This window comes from Parambassis ranga, chromosome 2 (assembly GCF_900634625.1).
Source record: "Parambassis ranga chromosome 2, fParRan2.1, whole genome shotgun sequence".
Lineage (NCBI taxonomy): Eukaryota > Metazoa > Chordata > Actinopteri > Ambassidae > Parambassis > Parambassis ranga.
The window spans coordinates 21778953-21803169 of NC_041023.1; the positions used below are offsets into that span (position 1 = coordinate 21778953).

Sequence of the window (24217 nt, forward strand, 5' to 3'; positions counted from 1 at the left end):
TACGTATGGAGGCAACAAAGGGCCAAGATCATTTAAATCTTTTTCAATTTCATTTAGAATTTTGTTGTTTGATTTAACCAGTTGATTCGATTTTGCAGATTTTTCGTATACTCTACATTCTAAATTTGCAATACCAAGACATGATCCAAAATGACTGGAAACTACATGTCCCATGATGCAACTTGATGTAACACAACCCTAAACTCTACATTTTAATAAGCTAGTCCACTATCTGGAATAACCCAGTGTTTTTTTTTTATAAGACTTAATAGAGTCACATATTAAAAGTCACATTTGAATTAATATGGCCTTTTTTGCCTCCATAGATTTAACCCAGTGTTTGATAGTAGAATACAGTCGGGTTTTAACCCCTTAAAATAAAACTCTATTTACTGTAAGTTTTTCCCTCTGATAGGAAGAGGCCTCTAATCTTCTTTTGCTCCAGGCAACACGACAAAAATGATCTTTGGTTATTAATCAAAATAAATCTATGAGAAAATCTATACACATTTGACACAGAGATGAGAGAACAGTTGCAGTATTTTGACCACTAGATGGCGACGCTGCACTGCAGTACCCTCAGTTTGACATCATTCAGTCCCTGCAGGATCAGATTTGTTTTCCAAATGATTGTCTCAACAAAAGCAAAGGGAACTCAGTTTCTACACTAAACTCAGGCTCTTTAGTCTTAAACACGGCTAAGGAGGGTTTGTATATATTTATATCTAAGGCAGCTACACACCTTAAAGAGCCTTTCTTTACCAACTACTGCATACAAATGTTTAAACCTGTTCCCCTTTTCTTGCACTTGCTAATGTTTATCTCTCGTCTCTTTGTACCTCAGCACTACAGTCCTTTCTGTCTCACTCTACTCTGTTTTATTTCCATTATTTCACCCTCCACAAAAATAAAAACAAGAAGGTCAAGCCTGCACTTAAGATAAGAGCAGAGAAACAACATGTGTTTCAAATGAATGCCTGCTGACAGACAGGAGAACAAGACAATGCATCCATTTTTCCTCTGCAGCACTTACAGCCCTGCTTGTCTATCAGCTGTGGATTATGGGAGATTTCACTAATACAAAAAGTGAACAGGCCGTTCACAGTGACTTCTGCTTGGAGGAAAATCCCATCATCCTCCAGGCCAGGGTCACGCTGCATTATCTCCCACATACCTGCTTCCCTGGCACAACGACACATTCCATCTCATGTTTTTTTTCTTTCTTTCTTTCTACATTTAGTGTTGCTCTTCTACTTCCTCTAAACCGCTCGCTCGACTTCCAGAAACCAACAAAAGGACGCCACTCCGCCCCTCCAGTCCCTCCACACCAGGTCACAGATCAGAGGGTCACGTCTATTCTAATCACATCAGTCGGTGTCCGTTCATGCTTCATCAAACTCTGCTGGTGGTTTCAAAGCACAAACAAAGGCTTTAAATCCCACCAGTTCATCATCTTCCTCATCATCCTCACTCTGCATGACGATCAGTTGCTTTTCACAGACTGCAAACAGACCTAAACCACTTCCCGTGCTCACGTGCTGTAACCTGAAAGTCAAGTTTATTTCTCTGTACCCTCTTCTACAACATCAGGCCGGCCTGTATGGAGTCTAAAATGTGCCAAAAAACAGGGGACTAAATACTATGCCCTAAAAGAAAAAACTAGAATGTATATAAAACTTTGAAAACAAAATTTTAAATTAATTTTCTATATTGCATAAGTAAAAATATACTGAAATCTGAAATAAATGTATAAATATTTCAAGACAAACTATTTTACTGTTGGATTAAAAGAAAATAAATAAAAATAAAGGTCTTGTTTGTGCAAACATAAAAAATCATTCTAATAAATGTATTTGTATTTATAAAAATTATGTTGATTTTGATATAATAATAATGAACTGGATTAAAAAAATAAACCTACTTTTTTGGCACAGTTGAGACTCCATACAATCTACAAAAGCTGCTTCTTTCTGGCTAATGCATCAATAATCTATCACACATCTATATTGCTGTCAGATGCTCTTACTGTCTGTGTATTTACAACTTTACAACTAATCTGGATAAACTATTCTCTGTGTCAACAGCCAGATAAGACTTTGTTTAAAAGAAAGACAAATGAAAAAGCTTCACCCATATAAATAAAGAAAAAATATGTACAGACCTGTAAAACAAATTAAATAAAACAAACTTGATATATGGCCATGAGTCTTTCACAAGTTTGAAGGACAAAAAGTGGGCAGACTAATCAAAACTGCATCAATTATGAGGCAGGAGGAAGAGTAAGAAGAGGAGGAGGAGAGGGATAGGTGGAGAGCAGAGAGGATGAATATGGCACAGGTGAATGAATCTTTGGTGTGTTCAGGCAGACGGAGTGCAGCAGGCAGCACTTTGAACTCATGAATCCAGAGTGACACAAACTCCAGCAGCCACATTTAGTCCATCCATCCTTTAACTGTCCTTCGCTTCCTGCCTCTCAGTTTTCTTTTATCATCCCTTCTTCCAAACACCGGATCCTATCTTCTTGTTCTGTGTTCACATCCCCTCCTCCATCAACAAGTCTCCTCCTCTGAGAAGAGTAAAAACAAGCTCCTCCTCCACCCCTCTGGGGGGCAGTAGTCCTGTTTCCTCGAGGTTAAATCCTTCTAGGAATGCCCTCTGACCTCCCTCAGCGCCTCCTGCAGTCTCTGCCGGTAGTTGTTGTAGCGTCTAATTACTGCCTCCTTCTGCTCCTCTTCCTCCTTGTCGAGGATCCGCAGGAAGTTACGCAGCTCAGGGATGGAGAAGGCGTCCCACTGAAGGGACAACCACAGAAGGAAACATTATTTTTATAAAGCACATTTAACATTTTTCATCCATGGGTAAAAAAACAGAACAAAGTGGCACTGACGACTTCAAAGTAGATGAAAGTTTGTTACCATGACTTCTCCGGTCTGTTGCTCTCTCAGAACAAAGCTGAGCGTGTCGAGGTCGGGTCCGGCCAGCAGACGAAGAAACAGCGGCTGCTCGCCATCTGCCAACTTACACACATACACTGCAACACACAAACATGCAGATATATTTATTTAGTCTGTACAGTATGTGTGCCCAAACCACATATATGTGTGTATGTGTGTGTGTGTATATACATAAACAGAGATGGCAGATGATGAAAGAGTGGCAACACATTAACGACCAGCAATTTACAAAAACAGACGGCGAGTAAGAGACTCTGCAGAGTATTCACATCTGAGGAGAAACCTCAAAAATCTGTGACACAAATAAGCTGCAATTGTGATTCTTTGCTTCACACATTGATCTTTGTGAACTAAATTATTTTGTACCAATGGATGAATATATAATATATATATATAATTTATATTCAAATTGCATTGTCTGACAATGAAAGCGATGCTACAAAGCTAACATAAGATAAATGATATCTATTAGCTATGAGTAAGGCTGGGGCTTTGTAACATTATGAGGTTTTGCTATGTAGCAGCTGTCTCAGCTCTGAGAGCTTGGATGGATCAGTTATCTGCACAGGACAGTTTTTACTACATGGTGAGCCAACAAGTTAGCTTAACCAACTGTTTTCTATGAGCCAAAAGTGATGCAAAGCAGCAGTGGTTCTAATTTAATTCACTTCTTTTCTTTCAGGCTGTCATCCTATCGCCCTCATCGACCTCCACTGGAGCCTTAGAGTCTCATCCTGAAAATGAAGGTCAGAGACGTTTCTGCATTTTCAGACACATTTTTTTCCTCCTCACGAACAGCCACATGAGTTTATTAAAAGTCTGCATACATCTGTCGTCAGACGTCTGTCTAGACCGTCTTTTATTAGAGTTTCACTCTACAGTAATGAGCATAAACCAAACCAGGAGGTTTCAAAGGGGGGAGAACACCCCAAATCTCTATAAAGGTTTGGGGTGAAGTGACACACACTTCAAACATGCAGTTCTAAGTCTTGTTTTACTGTTTAAACTTGCATATGAGGCCACCGGCTAAACAGACTGAAAGATAACACCCAGCAACATGCAACAGCAGCTGTTGATCCACAGTGTGTCTGTGTTGTATTTATATGTGTGTGTGTGTATTCATGAGTAAGTGAGTAAGATGAGTAACAGTAAGCTGTTATAGTGGGGAGAGCCCTGTGGCATCCAGCATGAGGGTGAGGCCTCCACACACTGTGTCAGTGCCAAAGCATCTGATCTGGAGCATGAGTGGCATGAAACACTGTCTCCATCCTGTCGCATTCACTGTCTCTATCATACACACACACACACACAGAAAGAGGCTGCAGTCTTACCCTGCTCTTCCCGCCGGCAGCGTTTGTACAGGGCGTATTTAGCCGGGTTGTCTGCGACGGTGAACTTGTTCAGCAGGGCGACGATCACCTGAACACACAACAGTAAGACACTCAGTACAGTGACAGTGATTCTAACCGCATGAGTCTACTGACTTCTAACAGACACTAATATGTAGTTTTACTGTGTGTCCTGAATGAAGCTGATGCAGGATGTCTTTGATTGATTATGGCTGAACTTAAGATAAAATAAGATAAGATACGATAAAACTTTATTAATCCCGAAGAAAATCTTGAGATGTTATCGAGGAAAACACACAGATCAAATGTTTTTAGGAGATTTAACTGACAACTATCTTTGTTAATTTGTTATGAAAGTACCAAAACAAACAGGATATAACACACTTTAACATTTTATCAGTACAGAGCATTGTTTTTGATATTTAAACACATTGCCAAGCATTAAGAGTATGATCTCTGATATGTATTTGTATGACTAGCGAATATTTTATCAGTGTTGCTATGGTTACCAACAGTAAAATACAGAGTAAGAATTCAGTGCAGTGCATTTTAACAATTGGTAACAGTATAGTCTGTGGTACACTGATGAACTGAGGCTGAACAAAGATGAAATACAATCCAGCTTTAATATTTTTTTTCAGTATGTCATCAGATCCTAATTCAGTGTGTGTGTGTGTCAGTCACCTCTCTGACTGTGTTAGTGGAGCTGACGTGCAGGGTGTTGATAACTCCTCGGGGCAGATAGAAGGCCTCTCCCATCATGGTTCCTCCTGCTGCCTTTTGACCCCCGCGCACCGTCACTGGCCTCCTAAGGTCCATCTGGACTTTGATGAAGCCAGTGTACACACCAGTGGAGCCCTGCAGAGGTGAGGGGGACACAGGTTCATGTCCAGGTGAGTCTACAGCATCTTGCATTTAAAACTAGCTGAAGTTTGCAGTACAGTGGCTGCATGATCTTTCCACCAGTTCACCCAATTAGACCAGTGTGCCGAGCAGGACAGATGGTCCCAGACGGAGGACGAGCATCTTAATCTCATTACTCCATATGGGGCCTGGAGGACTGTGTGTGCCGGTTTATGTGTGTGAAGGTCATAAACTAGACACCACAACACACCAGCTCAAACAGATGTCAAAAAAAAAAAGAAACACGAACTAGGTGGGGTGACTACTTGCAACGATACAGAAGATAAAGAATTAGGTGCGGACGACAGACAAAGAATAAAAAGCATAGCACATAATGATGCTATCAGATCTAACGTCTGCAGGAAGGAATGTTGTTCAGTTAGACGAAAATAGATTGAGTGATAAACTGCAGAAATGCCAAATATTCTCTGCTAAACCTGAGGATGTTTTTTAAGACAATTACAAATTAACCTGTTAATAATTGAATGCAACGCTTCACCTGGGATGATCAAAATGTAGAGCAAATGTTATTTCCTAGGTGCCTCATAACTGTCCCTGTATGGGAAACACCTTGAAAAAATTACATAATTTGCTCTTGCTGAGCATGTCTCCTTAAAAAAATATACCTGCTATCCACTATTGTTAACTGCGCCACCTATAATAGTTAATTTCTTTTGAATTCTTCTTCCCTCTGATTTACAGTGAACATATAACTTGAGACAGCTTTGGTGCTGCCAAGGAAAACAGTGTGTGGGAGAACAATAGCAGGAACCACATCACATCACTCTGATGTGACTGCTGAGGAATGCTGGGAGCCACGGGGTAGCAAAGTCAATGCTGAAACACCTTGAGTGTGAAGATTCTGCAAAGCTTCTGCCTGGATTTTACGTTTGTAACGTTCGTGTGTCTGTGTGAGCTCACCAGGGTCATTTTTAGGTGGTCTTTGGTCTGCAAGTTGTACTGCTCGATCTTCAGCCTTATCTCATCCCGGCTGAACTCTGTCCGCAGCTCCCGCTCCTTCTCCACATCCTTATAAATAAAGAGACGGAATAAAGAGAAACACAAGTCAGCAAATGTGTTTGAAACAGTACATTCTCTGTTTGGACAATAGCAGCATGACAGAGTTAAAGTGTGAACGGCAAAGTTAATTTTTAGTCATAACTTTAAGACTGTCGTTCCGTTCTGCTGCTTTAATACAGGATAAATATATTTACTGCTAACTGCCAGTCTGTCAAGTCTTTTTGTGGATGTAGAAATCACAAAGAACAAAATCAGAGGATGGAAATAACACTGAGCAGCATGCTAACAAACAACAAGCAGAATCCAAAGTGGACTGTCCACAACATAAACAAAGGAAACCCTCCGTTTACTGCGTCTTTGATCTAGAATGAATAAAACCGAACCTTTCTCAGGAGAAGCCAAAACTTTGCCTTTCGGATAAAAACCATACCAAGACGTTACAGCAGTCAGGAAGCAGGATAACACGGCTTTTTGCATATGTGTTGTTATAAATTATGACACAGCACTTGTGTGTTGTAGTGTTTTCCATGTGGAGCAGCCCACTCACATGATCACCAGGAGGGAGGAGATAATAACCATGATGAATGCTTTTATTAGAAAATATATCTTTCATCAGCGTGTGTGTGTGAGAGAGAGAGAGAGAGAGAGAGAGCTCAAAATGTTCTCAGGCTTGGACAATAAGCGTGAAAAAGACTGACTGCTGGAGGGTCAGGCCATAACTCCGACAAAAACAAAAAGTCTGTTTTAGTCAGCCAGTCCCACGCAGAGAGACTTACTGCTTGTTTTAAATTTAAAAAAAGTCAGAGCACACCTTTACAATGAAAACAAAATGTCTTCACTTAACAGGACTGGTCGCCACGTGGGCCTGGATGTGATGTGTGGTGGCATGTATGCCAGCCACACAAAGAGGCATGTGTGGACTGAAGAGTCAGCAGTCATCACTGTGGTCGTGTATAAATAACTGTAGAAGGTGGGGCGGGCTGGAGGGTGGAGAAGGTCAGCTGATAGAAGAAGGTCAAGATAAAGATGACAGCCGAACATCTGCACATGTGCCTCACCACCAATGTGAAACACACTCACTCACATGTGAGCTGATGACCTCGTCTCAACTCTTTTTAGAATTACCAGAGCACATCAAACTATAATTTAGGTCACAAGAAACAAATACGCTACATGTCCAGCCCGCTAACCTCAGAGACACTTAAAATGTTTTCCAGCAGTCACCACTCAATGTTTAGGAAGAAAAGGGACTCATATACTTGTATCAAAATGGCAGGTCTCACAATTATGATTAGTTTAAAACCTGAATATGTGTCAAAAGAATTGAATCTCTGGTAGGGAAAAATATTTTTTTAAATTACTATTAAAGTACTGATATTTCTCCCTCTTAATGTCCTAATTAATGGATCCTTGAGCACCTTAACTATGTTTTAGTTTGTCAAATAGTTCATTTTTTTCATGTTTGTGTCATCATCTTGCTGCAAAACAAATCTGCCTTCAGGTGCTCGATGTAACTACAACCTGAGCCACTGAAAATTTGCCAGTTTCATATTCAAAAAGCAGTTATGATCACACAGATATTTAGTGAAGTCACCTTCCATGTCGTTCGCCTCTTAAAAACGCAACGTGTTAAAACGCAACCCTGTTGTCTTCAATCTTCTGTCTGTCTGTGTACAGTGTGTGATCTACTACGCAGACTCCTCAGACTGACTTTAATTCCCTAGTGTAGTGTGTGCTTACATGGGCATTGTGCAGCTCTCCTCTGCATCTATTAAAAACCACACACACACACACATACAGAATCCAGGAAAGCTTCGAAGACACACACCCTTATAAGGATAACACACACAGTGCTTGAGGGAAAGACAAGGTGCCAATACACCATGTGCAAGCAGCACTACACACACACAGGTCATTGTATTGTGTCCACTGAAAGGTTTATAGCTCTGAAAAAGATCAGGAATGTCTGAGTCTGAGTGAATTATGTAAACTGAATCTGAGAGCTTCACTTCATGCCTTCTATCACATACTCAGATTAGATCCAAAGAAAATGTGAACCGAGCGGTCACACATAAGAGGAGAACCTAAAAGTGTGAAGATGATGCACTTATAGTTGAATTAAGAGCTGAAATGAGCAGCTGCTTTGTCAATTAGTGGTTATATGACAGAACACAAACATTTGATGGCTACATTTATTCTATTTGTCCATTTTCTTGGTTGCAAGTTGTAACATGTGTGGCCCAAAGATCACAGCTGTTTGTGTGTACGGCTCTCCTCACTGACTGCTACTGCCTCTTCCTCCAGCTTAGGCCTAATTCTGCTGCACGGTCCCCTGATAGCACAACAAGTCCTGAAAGTCTGAAAGCTATGAAGTCCACGATGAGAATGCAAAACATACGAGTGGGTAGGATTTGTATTTGCAGCAGCTTTAGCTTCTCATGTCACTTCTCAACACCTCAGTGATGGTGACCTGTCTGTCTGTCAGACACAGACACTGACTCAGGATGACTAGGATTAAAATGAGGGCACACACAGATAAGACTGATCACACACACACACACACACAAAGTCAAGACAGCTCCAATCTCAGGTTTACTCACTCCTAACACATTTTATATTAAACTACTTCTGTTAAACTTCTATAGTGACCATGTTTTTTTCCCCACAATCAATCTTTACTTTAAGCAGCTGCCAGGTCAGATGAGTCAAAGCTTATTAGCAGGAATTGACAGGTAAGGAGATTATCTGTCCACATGAGGAGGAGGATGAGAAAACAGAGAGGGGGACATGACAAAAGATGATAAGCTATTCCCTCAGGGGGGCTGTACAGTGTGACTGAGACTGTGCATCGTGTGTGAGGTCAGCAGCTAAACATGTTGACCAACATCAGCTGTCCTCAAACAGTCAAAACTTCATTCTGAGGACTATCCTGATAAATGTATTTCTGAACGTGTTCACACTCCAAAAGACTCGTTAGCCGGGACTGAGACGGTTAAAAGGAACTGGGAGGGTGAGAGGGACCAAATCCAAACAAACAGGAGAAGCAGAGCACAGCCGAGCTACAACACAATGAGATCATGGTCCTATTTAAGAGCACAGCGTACGGAGCACAGAGCATAACTCCCACTGAAGTCTGAAGATCAACACCGGGCTGAACAGTCAGAACAAACAGCAGCTTGGGTATAATAACCACAACAACTCAAAGAAGAATGCAAAGTCCTCTAAACTTCAACATTTAAACTTTAACTTGACTGCATTACATTTTTAGTTGGTATTAAACTGCAGGTCAGGTAAATGATACAAGTCAGCTCCATTTGCACTCCACCACTTAGTCCATTGAACTGAACTAAAACAACACAATATTGCTTGATTCAATTAGCCACAACAATTCTGCTTATCACGAGTCCACCCTGTTACAACAGCTCCTCTCTCAACTCTAGAATAATTGAATTAAAAGTATTTTCCAAGTGTGAGAGCTGACTTTCTGATTTTGTCTATTCTTGCTGCAGAGGAACGTTTAAGAAAGCAGAAGTTTGCTTTAACATCTGAGTTACCAGAAAACAGAAAACAAAGCAGAAGAGAAAGGAGGTTCAAAAATGATGAGACGAAGGCGGAGGAAAAGAAACGTATCAAGCTTCATCTCTGTGAGAGTGTTTCAAAAATAACCTCGATGGTTTAGTCTGAGAGGGCAGCATGACTTTTATCACACACACCTGCAGCATTCCTGGCTTTGTTTAGCACTGTCACGCTCGTCTGCATCCTCTGTCTGTAAATACATGACATCACTGTGTCAGTGTGTGTCAGTGTGTGTGCAGATAAATCACGCTTAGCTGGGACAAATACACCCTTCAGCAGTGCACTGCGTGTTATGGGTGCTACAGGCAGACTAAACACAGTCATTTAGCTCTGGATCTAACCTACAGTTTAAAAGGGCAGCAGAAGACATTTTGAATGGTATTTCTGTCCCTGTGTTTACCTAAGCATGTGACCAGTGGACGGCCATTTCATTTACTAAAGATTAACGAGGGATTTTATAGTGGGGAAGTCCTGTGCCAGTCAAATATTACATATTTTTCTCAACTCAGTGTGAACAAAAACTTCGATCCATTAACCTGCTTCATCCTGCAGTGCAGGGTCACAGGGTGAACAAAAGGTTTCATAGTGATAACCCACTAATCTGACACATATTTTCTCCAATCTATCAAGGTTTGGTCACTTAAATCTATTAAATAGTAGAAAATGTTTAATCAAAATCTAAAGTGGCCTCTGAGAAAGTCCCATCATCATCATCATTATTTGATGAGTATTTGTCCCAAAAAGCTATTATCACGATAGCTGCAGACCAGTTTCTGTCAATCAAGTGATAGCTTAATCACTTAAATCAATATTTATGCATAAAATTAAAATTATTAATTATGAATAAAAATTATTTAACTGTAAGTCTATATAAATTTCTGGAAACGTTTTTCTGACCTGCAAAGTAATGTGAAACCAAAAACGAATATTTTCCGCATCCTTTTCAAAGCCCCCTTCATAAACTCTGGATCAAAGTGCTTTTGATATGAATTTTTCTCTTCTTTTCCCCTCCACACCTCCCTCTCACTGTTCCTTCCTGTTGAGTCCGCGGGGGGAAGTCGAGGTGGCCACACCTTTCCTCTGGGCATTCCTGCACTAATGGGCACGCATATACAACACTCACATAAATGTACTGTTAGAGTCCTCACACCTTTCCTCTGTAATCAACATTCCTCAGCTAACAGACAGAAAGACAAAGCCTTCTTCTTACATGGACATTCTGGGGCTAATGGACACTCACGTACACAGAGCATAGTTGTTAAAATGTGCCCAGGTCGATGTCTGGCATCTCTTTGCATAATTTACTGACCTTTCTCCAGCTCCATGGTCAGATAAAAACACAAATGTAAGATATGTCCTCTTTAAAGCCTCTTTATCTTTCATATGCATCGCTAACTACAGTTTGTGCTATTTAATCTCTGTAATCGTCAGTTTTTATAACCACTGACAGTGTTAGTGTTCATCATTTATACATGGCTGGTGTACATAGCCTTGAGGCTAACAACGTGCATTTTGTATGCTTTTAAAGTTTTACTGACTACTTTCACAAAACCAGAGGGAATTAATTTGAGCAAGTGAACCTTAGCCACTATAGTGCAATAAAATGACGCAATTCTCTGAATCAACCTTAAATGGTGCAATGTTTTTAGAAGAAAAAAAATGATGCCACTGTCTTTGCAAACTGAGAAGTGAAACTAGCTGGACCACACAGAGACAAACGTTTTGATTCAACACAATGAAAATGGACCACTGTAACACACTGTGGTTCAGCAACTAAAACATGGAAACATGGATGTTATGGTTCGATTCCAAGCAGGAGTCTGTGAGGGGGACCGCAATGTGTCTGTGTGGAAGGCACCTCCCAGAGATTTAACGACAATGAGAAGGCAGAGGGAAGCAAAGAGGAAGAGGCAGGATTACAAGAAAGAGATGAGGAAGAAAGAAATTTGTGAGGAAGTATGAGAAAAGCAATAAGATGAATAATGTTTTTACACTTTAACATATTAGACGTTATTCTTTACTAATCCCAGAGTTCTCCAGCAGCCTCTTTCTGTGCTCAGCTGCTGTTGTGGTCATGCTGTTTTGGTTGCTTTGGTGCAGAGTAAAACCTTAAAAACAAAATTCTGTTGCTATCCAACCATTTGATCATCATCCCACACTGTAGCTGCCATCCAAACTGTTAACTACCTGCTGAGAACTGCTCTCATTAGCCTGAAAAATGGCTTTCATTAGCTCATCCAGGCCAAGCAAACATAAATGCTGTTAGTGTTTGCGAGTTAGCAGTGGATTGCTATCACAAAAACAAGGTCTATGACATTGGTTAACACATGAAGGATTGAGCAACAGACCTAAAGAGGTGTGTGAGAGTGTATTTGAGTAAGCATGTGTGGGCTATGATTATGAAACACATGGTTCTTCTGACCTGGGAGACAGTGGGGAAATGAATGATCACTTATATTTTTGAAAGAGTAATAGTACTGATTAATCTTTCATTTTTCACTCAGGAGAAAATTTGATTTTTCCAAAGAAAAACCTTAAAGGTTACAGGGTAATTTACCACATACTATGATTAATGTTTGTTGAAAACCTACACTGAACCCTGAACCAAAAGTCCTACATCATCAACTTTCATGTCCAAAGAAGCCTTGTCAAGTTATTTAATGAGAGGCTTGAACCACAAACATAATTTAAATAAACATAACCAATGAAAACAAACCAAAAAAAACCCACCACAGCAACAGCGAGCGGTAATGAAAGAAAGGTTCACTGCAGGCAACTCTCCACTGACTCACACATGAAGCTACACAACAACAAGCCACTTGCCATTAGTCATAACTGACAACTTTATTAGTAACTGATGTTACAACAGAGACAAAAGCTCTCCCATTCCCACGGTGGGCAGTTGACGTGCTACATTCCCATCACCACTAAGTGTGGTTTGAGTATGTTTCTGTTGAAGTTATATTTTTAGCCTGAGCAGCGACACAGCTCTAGAATTGGCCACAACTGTTTCTTTTTGTTGATTCAGTGTAAAATCGTCACTACAGGCTAACATGAAATATCATGCTAACATTACATGCTGCGTAACATCAAACTAAAGATGCAGCTGTAGCTAATTTTACCACATATGCACCATGTATAGCCACTTAAGTTGCAGCGGGCAGAGTAATCAAAGTGAACAACACAAATTATGTTATATAAAGACTTATTTTCAACAACACAGCAAGCAAACTGCTCAAACAACATCAAGCAATAGGACAGGGCAAAACTGGCCACAGTGCAAATTCCCAACGAGCAGTGAGGTACGTCTTACTGTCACGAGAAGTCCAACAGACTGTTTAAGTTTAATTTATGTTGCTGCGCTGCATCTACACAGAGCCTTCACCATAGTCTACAACATTGGAAAGAAATGTTTCACAAAATTTATTACAAGTGACCAGATACAGTAAATATAATAATTCCATATCTTTAATAACTTCCAAACACACAGACATCAGTTGGGTCCAACAGCTGAAAGGGTGTGCGGTAGAAACACTACAAACATCCATCCATCCATTCATCATCTGAACCGCTTTGTCCTGCAGTGCAGGGTCACAGGGTGGAGCCTATCGCAGCTATCTACAGGTGAGAGGCGGGGTACACTCTGAACAGGTCACCAGTCCATCACAGGGCAACATTTGGCACAGAAACACAAAATAAAGCATTAGCCTAGTGCTGGAAAATTGTGGCTGCAAGCTAGGCATATTTGATTTATGGCACATTTTTATTGTTATAAAAATTGCATAAGTTTCATCCTGTCCTGAAAAACCTTCGTGTATTTTCCTGTAATGATGATAACGTAATGAAATTACACAACTCCTGGGTACACAGCTTGTTCCAATAGATATTTAAACATATAGTCTGAGGGTATTCATAGCTCTTGAGAAAAGTAGTCTTAAATTACACAATGTAGTATCAGGGTTCTACCAGCTATTGCCATACTACAATGAACACAAAGAGGATGTGAAAGGAAGGTGTGTCTGGATGGACCCTGATAAAGGAAACAAGGGAAACAATACCTGTGAGATGTGCTGCTTGTGCAGTGTACAGTGATGAGTGTGAGAATGCCACTCTCTAGTCAGACCAGCCCTTTACTGTGGAAATTCCCTTAAAAAAAAAAAGCCTCACCACCTCTCACACACACACACACACACACACACACACACACACACACACACAAGCTCTAACATCAAACCGAGTGATATTCAACCAGCCAAATCCTTATGTTCAAACCCACCACACACAGCAGCTACATAATGATTAGCTAGAACAGTAAGAACCCACAGAGGCTTGATCTGTGTGTGAGAACACCAAGTACAGTGTTGCTCCATTTTTGGGTGTCTCATGAAACTAATGACACACAGGATGATGGGTAATTTGACACGCAGGTCTGTGAGTGTACACACTGTCATTATATCTAAACCTAACATTATGAATGGGGTGTACCATTTAAGGAATGTAATTTACTGCACTGAAAGACAATCCGGTTTAATTCATGAATCATTTACTCATCAAGTATTTTTGAACACCTTGATGTGGTAGATAACCCAAAGTACAGCAGCAGAGCACAACACTGATGTGGGTTTATTAACACCAACTCAAATACCAACACATTGTACAAAAGTAAATACAAAATTGTTTTTACTGGACATACAAATTGATACTGGCACTTATCTCTCAATTATGATCTTCAACGATATTTAATCCAAAAAATGTGTTTTTTCTGTTTCTGAAACTCGTTACACAGGCATGTATTAATCAGTAGTCAGCATTAGCCACATTCAGGTTTTAGAAAGGAAGAAATGTTGCAGGAACTTCTCTTTAATACAATATAAAGAGCATTTATTCTGATAGATCAAGGAACTATCGCTCAGTCATTATGTGCACACATTAACCTTTAACCTTTCCAAAAGCATCTACCCTACCACCCAAACTTAGCCACAACAAGCTCTCAAACCAGGGCCTCTCTTCATCCCATCAACACACACACTCTGTAGACCAGCCTCGTAATTTATCTTCATTTGACTCTACTTTCTCTTTTGCACATCAAAGCGAGCACCAGACCGCCTCAAAGTGCGCTGTGGTTTGGTGATAATGGCAGCCCAGAGATCTCAAACTGTTCCCAGATGAGTGTCTAACTGTGGTGTGGTACGTGACAGAGGATAGTGGCGACGGACGCTCGCTTCATTACTGATCGTGTAAACACAGTGAAGGCAGGGAAGAAGGTCCTGCTGACTTTCATATAAGCAAATGTAAATAATTACACATTGTTCTGCTGCTTTTGTGCCATCTTATGTGGGCTCTGGTATCAGGCTCCATTCACTCTAATGAGAAGCTGTGGAAATACCCAGATGCTACAGGTGGTCCGTTTCTCTACAGGGAAGCATGAAGTGGTAAGGGGGGAGTGGAGGAGTTTGGAAACCTCTAGACCACCTGTTCAGGGAGTTTGGATGAGAGCTGTACATTAGAGGGTCTGTTTAGGGCAGCTGGTTGTGTAATTTATCACTGCTGACAAGCAGTATTAGCCATGACCGTCAGGATACAGCAAGTTTGGCAAGGGTAAAGGAATAATAATTATTATTTTAGAGATGGAACAAATGTTTATTTTATAGTCAATTAATCTGACTAAAAAATGAGGATGATGAGGAAGATGCACATTTGTGGATAACAAGAATTAATGGTTTCATTGCAAACACTAATATATTATATACACAATCTGTACAAAATCTCTGCCGATCTTACTCCACACTGTCCTGACAAACACCTCATGTTCTCCATGACGCAGGTGGCTCCTTTCAAAGGCAGATTTATCTTATTACACAACCCAGCACACTGCAGTGTGGAGGGGCTATAACTGTGTGTGTGTGTGTGTGTGCTTGCGTGTATGTTTCCAGGCATTAAAGCACAGGTTCTGTTTGACGAGATAGTGAGGGCCACACAGTTAAAAACAATATCACTTATGTTTCATTTGGAAAAGCGGGATGCAGGAGAGGGGAGAGGAAAGAGTCTCATAAAAAAGGTTTACATAACCTGCAGACACACAACGGAGACTTCAAAATACGACGCTGTTATAGGTCTGCTAACACTCATGAACAGGATGAGATGTTTAACAGCAGAGCTGAAGAGTAGTGAATGGATTTTTAGATGACAACATAAATTTGTTCTTGCACAAAAAAGCAGCTGAAAAGTGAAACTAAGAGAGGAAGTGTCAAAACCTGCAGTTCCTGAAGTGGCCACTTGAGGGTGGCTGCAAAACCAAGTCAATCTTGACAGACCTCCATATAGTCTGTTTAAATTATACTGAGGCTTAAAGTTTAGCATAATTAAGGGAGTGACCAAGCTGGTCACATCAGCTCCACTCACATTTTCCTTATTTGCCTCTTCCTCTGTGACTCTTTACTTAGCTACATGCTAACATTCATGAATAACAGCGGAAAGAAAAATAACACTTCATTTTAAACACATTATTTAGTTGAGAACAAACCTTCAGAGACTGATGAAGGTGCTTGGAGGAGCAGCGAAAAGTCTTCAAGAAAACTTTAACAAAAATGACCTGGATGAAGGACAATTGTTCTACAGTTTGAGTAAAACATGCACTAGTGTGGGACATATTCCAGTCACAGGTTAATTTGCAGACACATTTTTTTAACTTGAAACAATCACTGATTTGACTTTTCTGAACTTATTTGTCCTGTTTAATTTTAATGTTGATATGCACTGCTCTGTGACCTTAAGATAAGAACATTTGAAGGACAAAGTTACTTTAAATGTTTGCTTCATTATTATTTTGAAGCAGTGTGCATCTGTTATCAATAAATATTTCAAACATGGCTGGTTGGTGCCTCATCACTACTCACCAGCTTAACCTGTTAGAATGAAGGAGGTAACTTGACTGATGATTTGTCAGTATCATTTTAGAACAATGTGGCGATTTAGAGTTAAAAACATGTAAGTGCAGTTGTCATCAATTAATCGTCAAATTAATTGTTATCGGCTAAATGCCACAATTAATCGTGATTAAGTTTTGGCAATATTGCCCAACCCTACGGCCAATCTTCATCGACTTTCAGAGACTTGTTTATCAAGTTGTGTGTTATCTTTAAAGCCTCCATTGACACCACACACAAACATGAAAGGGGAAAATCTCCACCCACAGTGTTTATGGTTGGCATGGCAGTGTTGAGAGTCTAAACACAGTAAAGGTTAACTGAAAGGACTTTAAACACAACGGCAGTTCACATAAGACACACACACCGTCGCTCACATGATGTTTGATCTGCCAGATGACCAAACCATGGCTTCTTCCTGTGGCAACTGAGGAAGCTATAATCACAGGCTAAAGATGGACTCTTATGAAATCTTTGTTTTTCCATTGTTTTTATCTACAGATGGACTCTTTTGCATCATGTAACTGCATTCCACAACATTAAATATAATTGAATGTGCAAAACTAATGACTGTCTTTTACAGTACAAAATTTAATGGGCCATGAGTTTAATCTGCATCACTGGACTAAAGCTGGATCCATACTCCACGAGAACCGAGAACTCCCTTCCCCCTGACGACGTTACGCCCACAAAATGACATCATTGTTTCTCTCGGACCGCCCGTTGTGCAGCACTCTCAGACACATGGCCCGGACAGAACTTTTTCTCTCAAGGCTGTGCGTCAACCATGCTGTGATTGGTCAGAATTTATTGTGGGTGTGATGAATGTGGTGAAGCGCAAGAGCTTCTTCAGGTGCAGAACACACAGACAGAAGGAGGAAGCACAGCGATGATGGACAGTTTAGATGAGCAGCCTGCAAACAGCTCCTGGAAGGAGAAACACGGCACACAGAGGAGAGCGTCTGTCCAAAAGGTGGCGATAAAAACTAATCCCAGTATTGATCACCGCGTTACAGCGGCTCACGCACATTAAACACCAGGAGGTGGGAGGTATTATTGCAGACAGTCATCCACACGTTCACAGAATTAAACTCACACAGACCAGAGGTCTGCTACAGTATCTATTGTCATGCTGTACGCCCTCTTTCCTGAGCATTATCAGCTTGTTAGGCCAGGTAACCACGACTGTGCTCACAATTTGCAATACAATTGCATTGTCAACCTTTTGTGTGTGACGTGCAGTGTGTGGGAGGGCCGTATGAGGAGTTCTGCATACACGTCTCGCGGAGCATGGTACCTCCGTGCCGAAACAAACTTTTTTTTTTCACTCTTACCACCCGTGGAGCGAGTTCTCTGTTCTCGTGGAGTATGGAACAGCCTTAATAGTCTTTAGCAAGATTCAAAGGCGGCCAACTCAACTGTGAGTCAAACCTAACCTCAAATGCCCCACCGACAGGAGGCTGAAAAGACACCGAGAGCTACAAGAAACAGCAGTACACACCAGGACCTGCTGTGCAACTATAGCTAAAAACACAATAAAACACGGGTGGCCTTGCTGGTGTGGTGAGAACAGGACACAGAGCTATGGGAACAGATAGGAAGTGACTTACAATGGAGCAGGAACAAGAGAAGAGGAGGGGATGGAGGGGTGAGGAGGCGAGAACAGGTTAAGGGTAAGGTTGGACAGACAGAGGAAGGAAATCTAGAGAGGTGGAATGAGAGAAGGGATGGATTTGGATCCACATGTGCATGAGGACAGGAAAGACAACACCGGATTTAACAAAGCTGGATTTTCAACAATAATAAGCCAATGTTGTCTCAGGAAATCAGTAACTTTGGCTTTGTGTTTATTGTATAATTCATCAGTTACACACCGGTTGCTTAAGAGAGGCCATTAGACTGAACTGACTACAGGTTTTTTACCAATATCCTGCAGATTTCAGTAATAACATGTTGTTGTTAAACACTTGAATCAACCTAGAATGATAACTGGTGCTGAGCAAGCTTTAATTAAGATTACGCCTCATTGCTATAACAGTTTCCCTCCTGACTGAGGAGAGCAAGCTGCATTAGCCTCCTCCATTCTGGACTTTTTAGCACTGTCTAGGTTAAAATGAAGCCTGTGTGGTAGTACAAAAAAAACATTCAGTGCCTTGAATGGCCTTGAGAGTGTCTCCTACATTAAATTGCTCAACTTTACACCAGAAACTAATGTGTTTACAGCCTGGTAGAAGAAACTTTGAGCTGATGGCTACAACGGACACACAATCAATCTGTTCTAGATCCCAAAAGGAAGTCTTCTAAATGAAAGGTTTTCAGATATATTTAAAGTTCAGCTTGTGTTCTATAACAAATGTTATGTTAATGTTCATATATTAAAAAATGGTAAAACAATAGACTTTTTTTACTTTTAGTAAAACAAGTGAAGTGTGACCACTTTGTAAGCTGTGCGGCGAAGCCATAAAGCAGTTAACTGTGAGTGTGAGAGAGAAAGAGAGGCAGTGATAAGATCTGTACAACACCAGTCAGTCTGTCTATCAGGTGCCCTTGAGGGAAAACCATGCGGTACTTTTCCCACAGCGACAGATAAGGAAGTCAAAGCTCGACTGTAAAAAAAAAAATGACTTCATTTTAAAATGTGCTCGGGTTCCAAAGAAACTCACATAATACACACATACACACAAAAATCAGATTAAACGTAAATGCAAACAGTGATAAAGCAATCGGGATGCACAAAGACTAGTCTGACGGCATACATGAAATGACTGACACCGTATCTGCAAACAGAGCAGCAGAAGGCTACAGGGCGTGCTCAGGTCAGGACTGCATAATGTACCATAAACCTATCAGCATGGAAGTGAACAAACACAGCACCACCAACACAGACTGTGTTTCATTTTACCAACAACAACTGGAATCACCACTTCCTTCTTTAGACTAACAAAGATTCAAGTTCCTCTAATGACTGTGTGACACAGCCAACATTACATCTGTCATGTTATGCTACTGCTGATATCATAAGCAGATTAACAGGGTGGGAATTCACCTGTTAGTACTAAGATCATTTGATGCCAATAATGGACTATTGCTGTCCATTGAGACATTCTTTTGTGCAAAACGCTCCAAAGCAGACTGAGTCTGGCCTTTAACAGCTACTGATTTAGTGCATATTCACTTTTTCACCGTCAGCTGAAACTGTTGAAGGAACTGCTGACAGCCATTCACACAACACAACCACTGTCACAGCCAAACTACATTAGATGTTCTGTAACACACTGGTGTGTGACGCACACTAAAAAAAGCACTGTTACACACCCTTGAAATACATCTGTCTACCTCTCTAAAGACATGATATAGTGCGGAGTATCTCAACAAGGGGCAACACAAATAAACTTTACTGTAATTAAAGTAGATAGATACTTTATTGATCCTGAGGGGAAATTCAGGTATCCAGTAGCATTCAGTTCAGTAGAATTGTCTCCAAGCACTTAACAGAGACCCAGAGCCTGAAAACATGGTTAATTCTAGTCGACCAAAGCAGCAACATGGCTCTCAACATGGAGCCAGAAAAATGACGAAAACATTGCACAGTAAGCCTACAGTCTGCAAGGATGATTTGAATACAAGATGAGCTGCTTTAGCTGTCCTGTGTGTGTGTGTGTGTGTGTGTGTGTATCCTGGAAGCTGGGTGGGATTAACCCTTGAGTGATTTTTCATGAGACACACAGACCCACTGGTCAGTGTGACATTTCCCAACAAACACACTATTCACACACTGGGTGGGGACTGGGTATAAAACCTGCTTCAGACCACAGATAAATCCTCAGGCCGTGCTGTTACTGTCCACTCATTTCTCTGTCAGTCTTTGTGTAATCCTCCTCCTCCTGTTAAAAACCCAGGCTTATTAAACTCCACTTTCTCATGCAGGCTGGTACCCTGATGAGAAACGACTCTCTTCTCCTGGTAGTCAGGGGGAATGACAGTGGGCTGGCTCTACTGCTGCTGTTTGAACTGTCACTGTACGTATCCTGAGCGATGCAGAACCAAACACTGCATTCACACACTAACTTCCTTATTTTCTAATTCATGCAAAAATATAGGCCATTCAGTTCAATGGCTCTCAAGCCAAGGGGAAGGATGTCAAACACAAAAATCAACACAAAGGGGAAAATGCTAAAAATATTTTAGCACATAAATAACATTGTTCCCAACAATGGACCATATTAAGGCTTGATTAGTGTCCAACTATAAATATGGTCAGCATGAAAAATCTCAAACATTTTACAAGCATTGCATAAGAAATCCAGGGCAAGCACAGACAAACGTTTCCTCCTTCAGCCAAAGGCACTGGGCAAAGTCAAAGGCTGGAGATAAGACTATGTTACAGCTTATTCACCAGATTACTGTGTTCATTTGTTGTTGGATGGTTTCTATGGTGTTTAAGGAAGCTAAGACACAAAAAGCACCGGACAACTGCAGAGACCTGTACACTGGTACACTGGTGTTTGCTGACACAGTTTCCTGTGAAGCATACTGCCAGCTTCACAGGACTCACCACATTCTTCAATTTTCTAAGCTATACCCAGTTCCAGTATTTTAAAGTTTATCTGTAACTCAGTGGTGAAAAACACATTGACTTTCCCGATGACCTTCTATTTTTCCCCCCATACATAACCAGTAATTTTACACAGTGTTCCCACACATTTTCCACAAAGCACGTGTCCCCTCTCCATTTGTAATTACTCTTGGCATGTGGGAAACCACCAAACAGCAGCCCGCGCCCCATTTCAGGTCCGGGAACCACAGCTTTAAAAACCCACAGGTCACAACCTCTCTGTGGCACTGTATGGGCCACATTGTTCATCCACTCCACACACACTGACATGAGGAATGAGGACCTGTGTTAAGAGGCTGTTATGAGAAAAGTGAAGGGTCATGCATAGCTGAAGAATCTGCAAGTAACCCATGTCTCCCCCACACACACTTACTGTCTCTCTCTCTCACACACACACACACATTAAGTGGGCAGAAAAGAAGAATAACCCGATTCTGTTACAGTATGCTGAGTCTGTGAGGAGTGGAACAAACCAGAAGTGTTTGTAAGACTGTCACTGTGTGTAGAGTGAATCTATGAGTGTGTGTACCACTTGAAGGCTTTAGCGGGCCACTATTTTGTCAAAGACTTGAAGAGTGACCTAATTTTCTGTGATTCCAGACATGCTAAAGCTGAATTTGAATCCATGGCTCAGTCTAGACATAATTCTCCACACAGTCTCTGACATTAGCTGCTGTTCATTCTGCTGTTTATTCTGAAAGATCCTTTTTATGATTATAAAACCCTTTAAACCCAGACGTTCCCTATAAGACACCCACATCATAATATGCACCATGACATGCATATTGAATGAACTGTAGGCCAAAACTGGCTTTCGGGTTTACACCACAAACATTTTGTTAATATGCAAACATTTCTACAACTTGCCTCCAAACATGCTGCAACTACATTCAAATACATTCAAAGGAGAGCTAAAATGTAACTCTGAAATATTTAAGGTATTCTTATAAATTTTGCATATTGAATAAGCTAGAAAAATGTTATTATTATTATTTCTTTGTTATATAAAATCCAGGTCCTTTCACGTTGGGTGAGGCACACATGACACAACAGGTGAATCAACTATAAAAGTGCGAGTTAAAGTTTAAAGGTTGTGTCTTTTTCAAACTGCATGTATGCCGACAACAAGTATGACCTCTCAAGATTTGAAAACATGCGTCAATAAATGTACAGTTCGTTTAAACACTTGCCAGGAGGATGAGAAGTTCTGATTTGACCGATTTCTAAGTGAGGTTCTGAGCGACGCCCCCTCTGGGGGACAGAGACCAGACTAGAGCCGCTCAGCAACCTTTCTACAAACACACGCTGCTTTCAGTCAAGTCATACGGTAGCTTATGTTGTGTTTACCTTCTTCTCTGTTATTTTCCCGGAAGGTTTTTTGAAAAAAGAGGTCCTGGCCGTGAAAAAGTACTCTTCGGAGTCCTCCTCCAGACTGCTGTAGCCACTGCTCATCGTGCTATTCCACGTCATTTGCGGGGAAAACTTCTCGGCCTCATCAACCCCCCCCCCAAAACTACACAACAACTGTTAGGACGAAAAACTCCAAGCAGGGCAGACTGCCTAACCCCCGTGGGTCTGTCAGTGTCCACGGGGTTCGGTGTTTGCTCAGTCCGGGATGATTTCCTCTTTCAAATCCGCTCAGCTGTCTCCCTCCTGCCCTCCTCTCCCGGCCCTCGCTTCACTCCACCGGCATGGCCAGAGTTCATTTAAACTTTTCCATTTTTTTAAAGAAAGACTTCACTTCACAAACGCTCTAATAATTTTAAAAAACAAAAAAAGCTATCAATTTTAAAAGGAGATAAAGAAAAAATCCCAACGTACGCTCCTCTTACACGACGCCGCTCCCGATGCCGACTGTTTCATGTATGGTGTCTGAGTGACAGCCAGCTACAGTAAAGCCCCGCCCACTACGGCACCAACTGTCAGACAACCAATCAACGCACCTGACAGTTAACCTGCCACGCCCAGTACGACTCGACAGCCAATCAGCGCTTTGATGGCCAGTTTGAGTGTCTGAAGATGAAAATATGAACAAAACAAAATAGCATAATTAGTTTGATTGCTGCTAGTCATTTTATATGGGAGTCTACGGAGGAGCCTTCAGAACCACCTTCAACTTTGACATGTAACTAGTTCCACATGCTTTCAGCTACAGAAACCGTTCAAGATTAAGATTAAAAAGAAAGCCTTTTCTAGTAAATAATAATACAATACACATATTCTCATCTTACATTTTTCTTTTTTTCTCCACCATACAAACATTTGTTTTATATATTATTATTAAAAATGGTGAGATGTAGGTTATTTGACAGTGCAAAAGGCCTTGGTGATATTAGAAATCCCACTTGTCCCACAACATGTTTTGAATTTTTCAGCATCCCTAATTGTGGTACATTGTACATTTGTGGTTAGCATGCTAATATCAGTAGATATCTCTGCAACACAATACAAAAATGTCTTTAGCTTATCACCATAACTGTTCTTCACATTCATATGCTGTTAAATATATACATATATCTTCTTTTTTCTTTTTAAATTATATTTTTTAATTTCAAACTCTGAAACTTAACTGTAGTTGATACATTTTAACATCAGTAAACTGAGGAAGGAATGTTCAAGGACATCATACTGTTTACTGGGTTTATAAACCAGTCTACAGTACAAAAACAGGCCACATCTGCCTGTAAATACGGATGGCTCCCTTTTTTTCCAATTTGTCTCATACTCACATAAAAATACTTTTTGCAATATTTTTAGCAATATAAACTCTGCTTATGAACTTTTCCTCAGGCTTAGTTTCTTATTAAAATGCATGGTTAGCCCTTTTATGAATGCTAAAACACAGACAGCAGCTCAGAGACTTTTGTTTGTTAA

At 40.7% G+C, this 24217-nt stretch overlaps 1 protein-coding gene across 1 annotated transcript; it reads right to left on the reverse strand.

Moving 5' to 3' along the window:
• Positions 1 to 179: 179 nt before the first annotated feature.
• Positions 180 to 23214, reverse strand: rassf3 (Ras association domain family member 3). Its single transcript, XM_028397143.1, has 6 exons — positions 22691 to 23214; positions 6128 to 6235; positions 4988 to 5161; positions 4286 to 4373; positions 2916 to 3031; positions 180 to 2792 (listed from the first exon to the last, which is right to left on the reverse strand). The coding sequence occupies exons 1-6, from the start codon at positions 22811 to 22813 to the stop codon at positions 2643 to 2645; spliced, it is 759 nt and encodes a 252-aa protein (XP_028252944.1). The 5' UTR covers positions 22814 to 23214; the 3' UTR covers positions 180 to 2642.
• Positions 23215 to 24217: the final 1003 nt, after the last annotated feature.

What these genes read in the sequence shown, in the direction of transcription:
- rassf3 (XM_028397143.1), bottom strand. Translation starts at nt 22,813, where the DNA reads ATGACGTGGAATAGCACGATGAGCAGTGGCTACAGCAGTCTGGAGGAG. An exon ending in ACCACCTAAAAATGACCCTG is followed by an intron (nt 5,162 to 6,127) that starts GTGAGCTCACAC and finishes TCACCTCTGCAG; the next exon opens with GGCTCCACTGGTGTGTACAC. An exon ending in CTGCCGGCGGGAAGAGCAGG is followed by an intron (nt 3,032 to 4,285) that starts GTAAGACTGCAG and finishes TGTGTGTTGCAG; the next exon opens with TGTATGTGTGTAAGTTGGCA.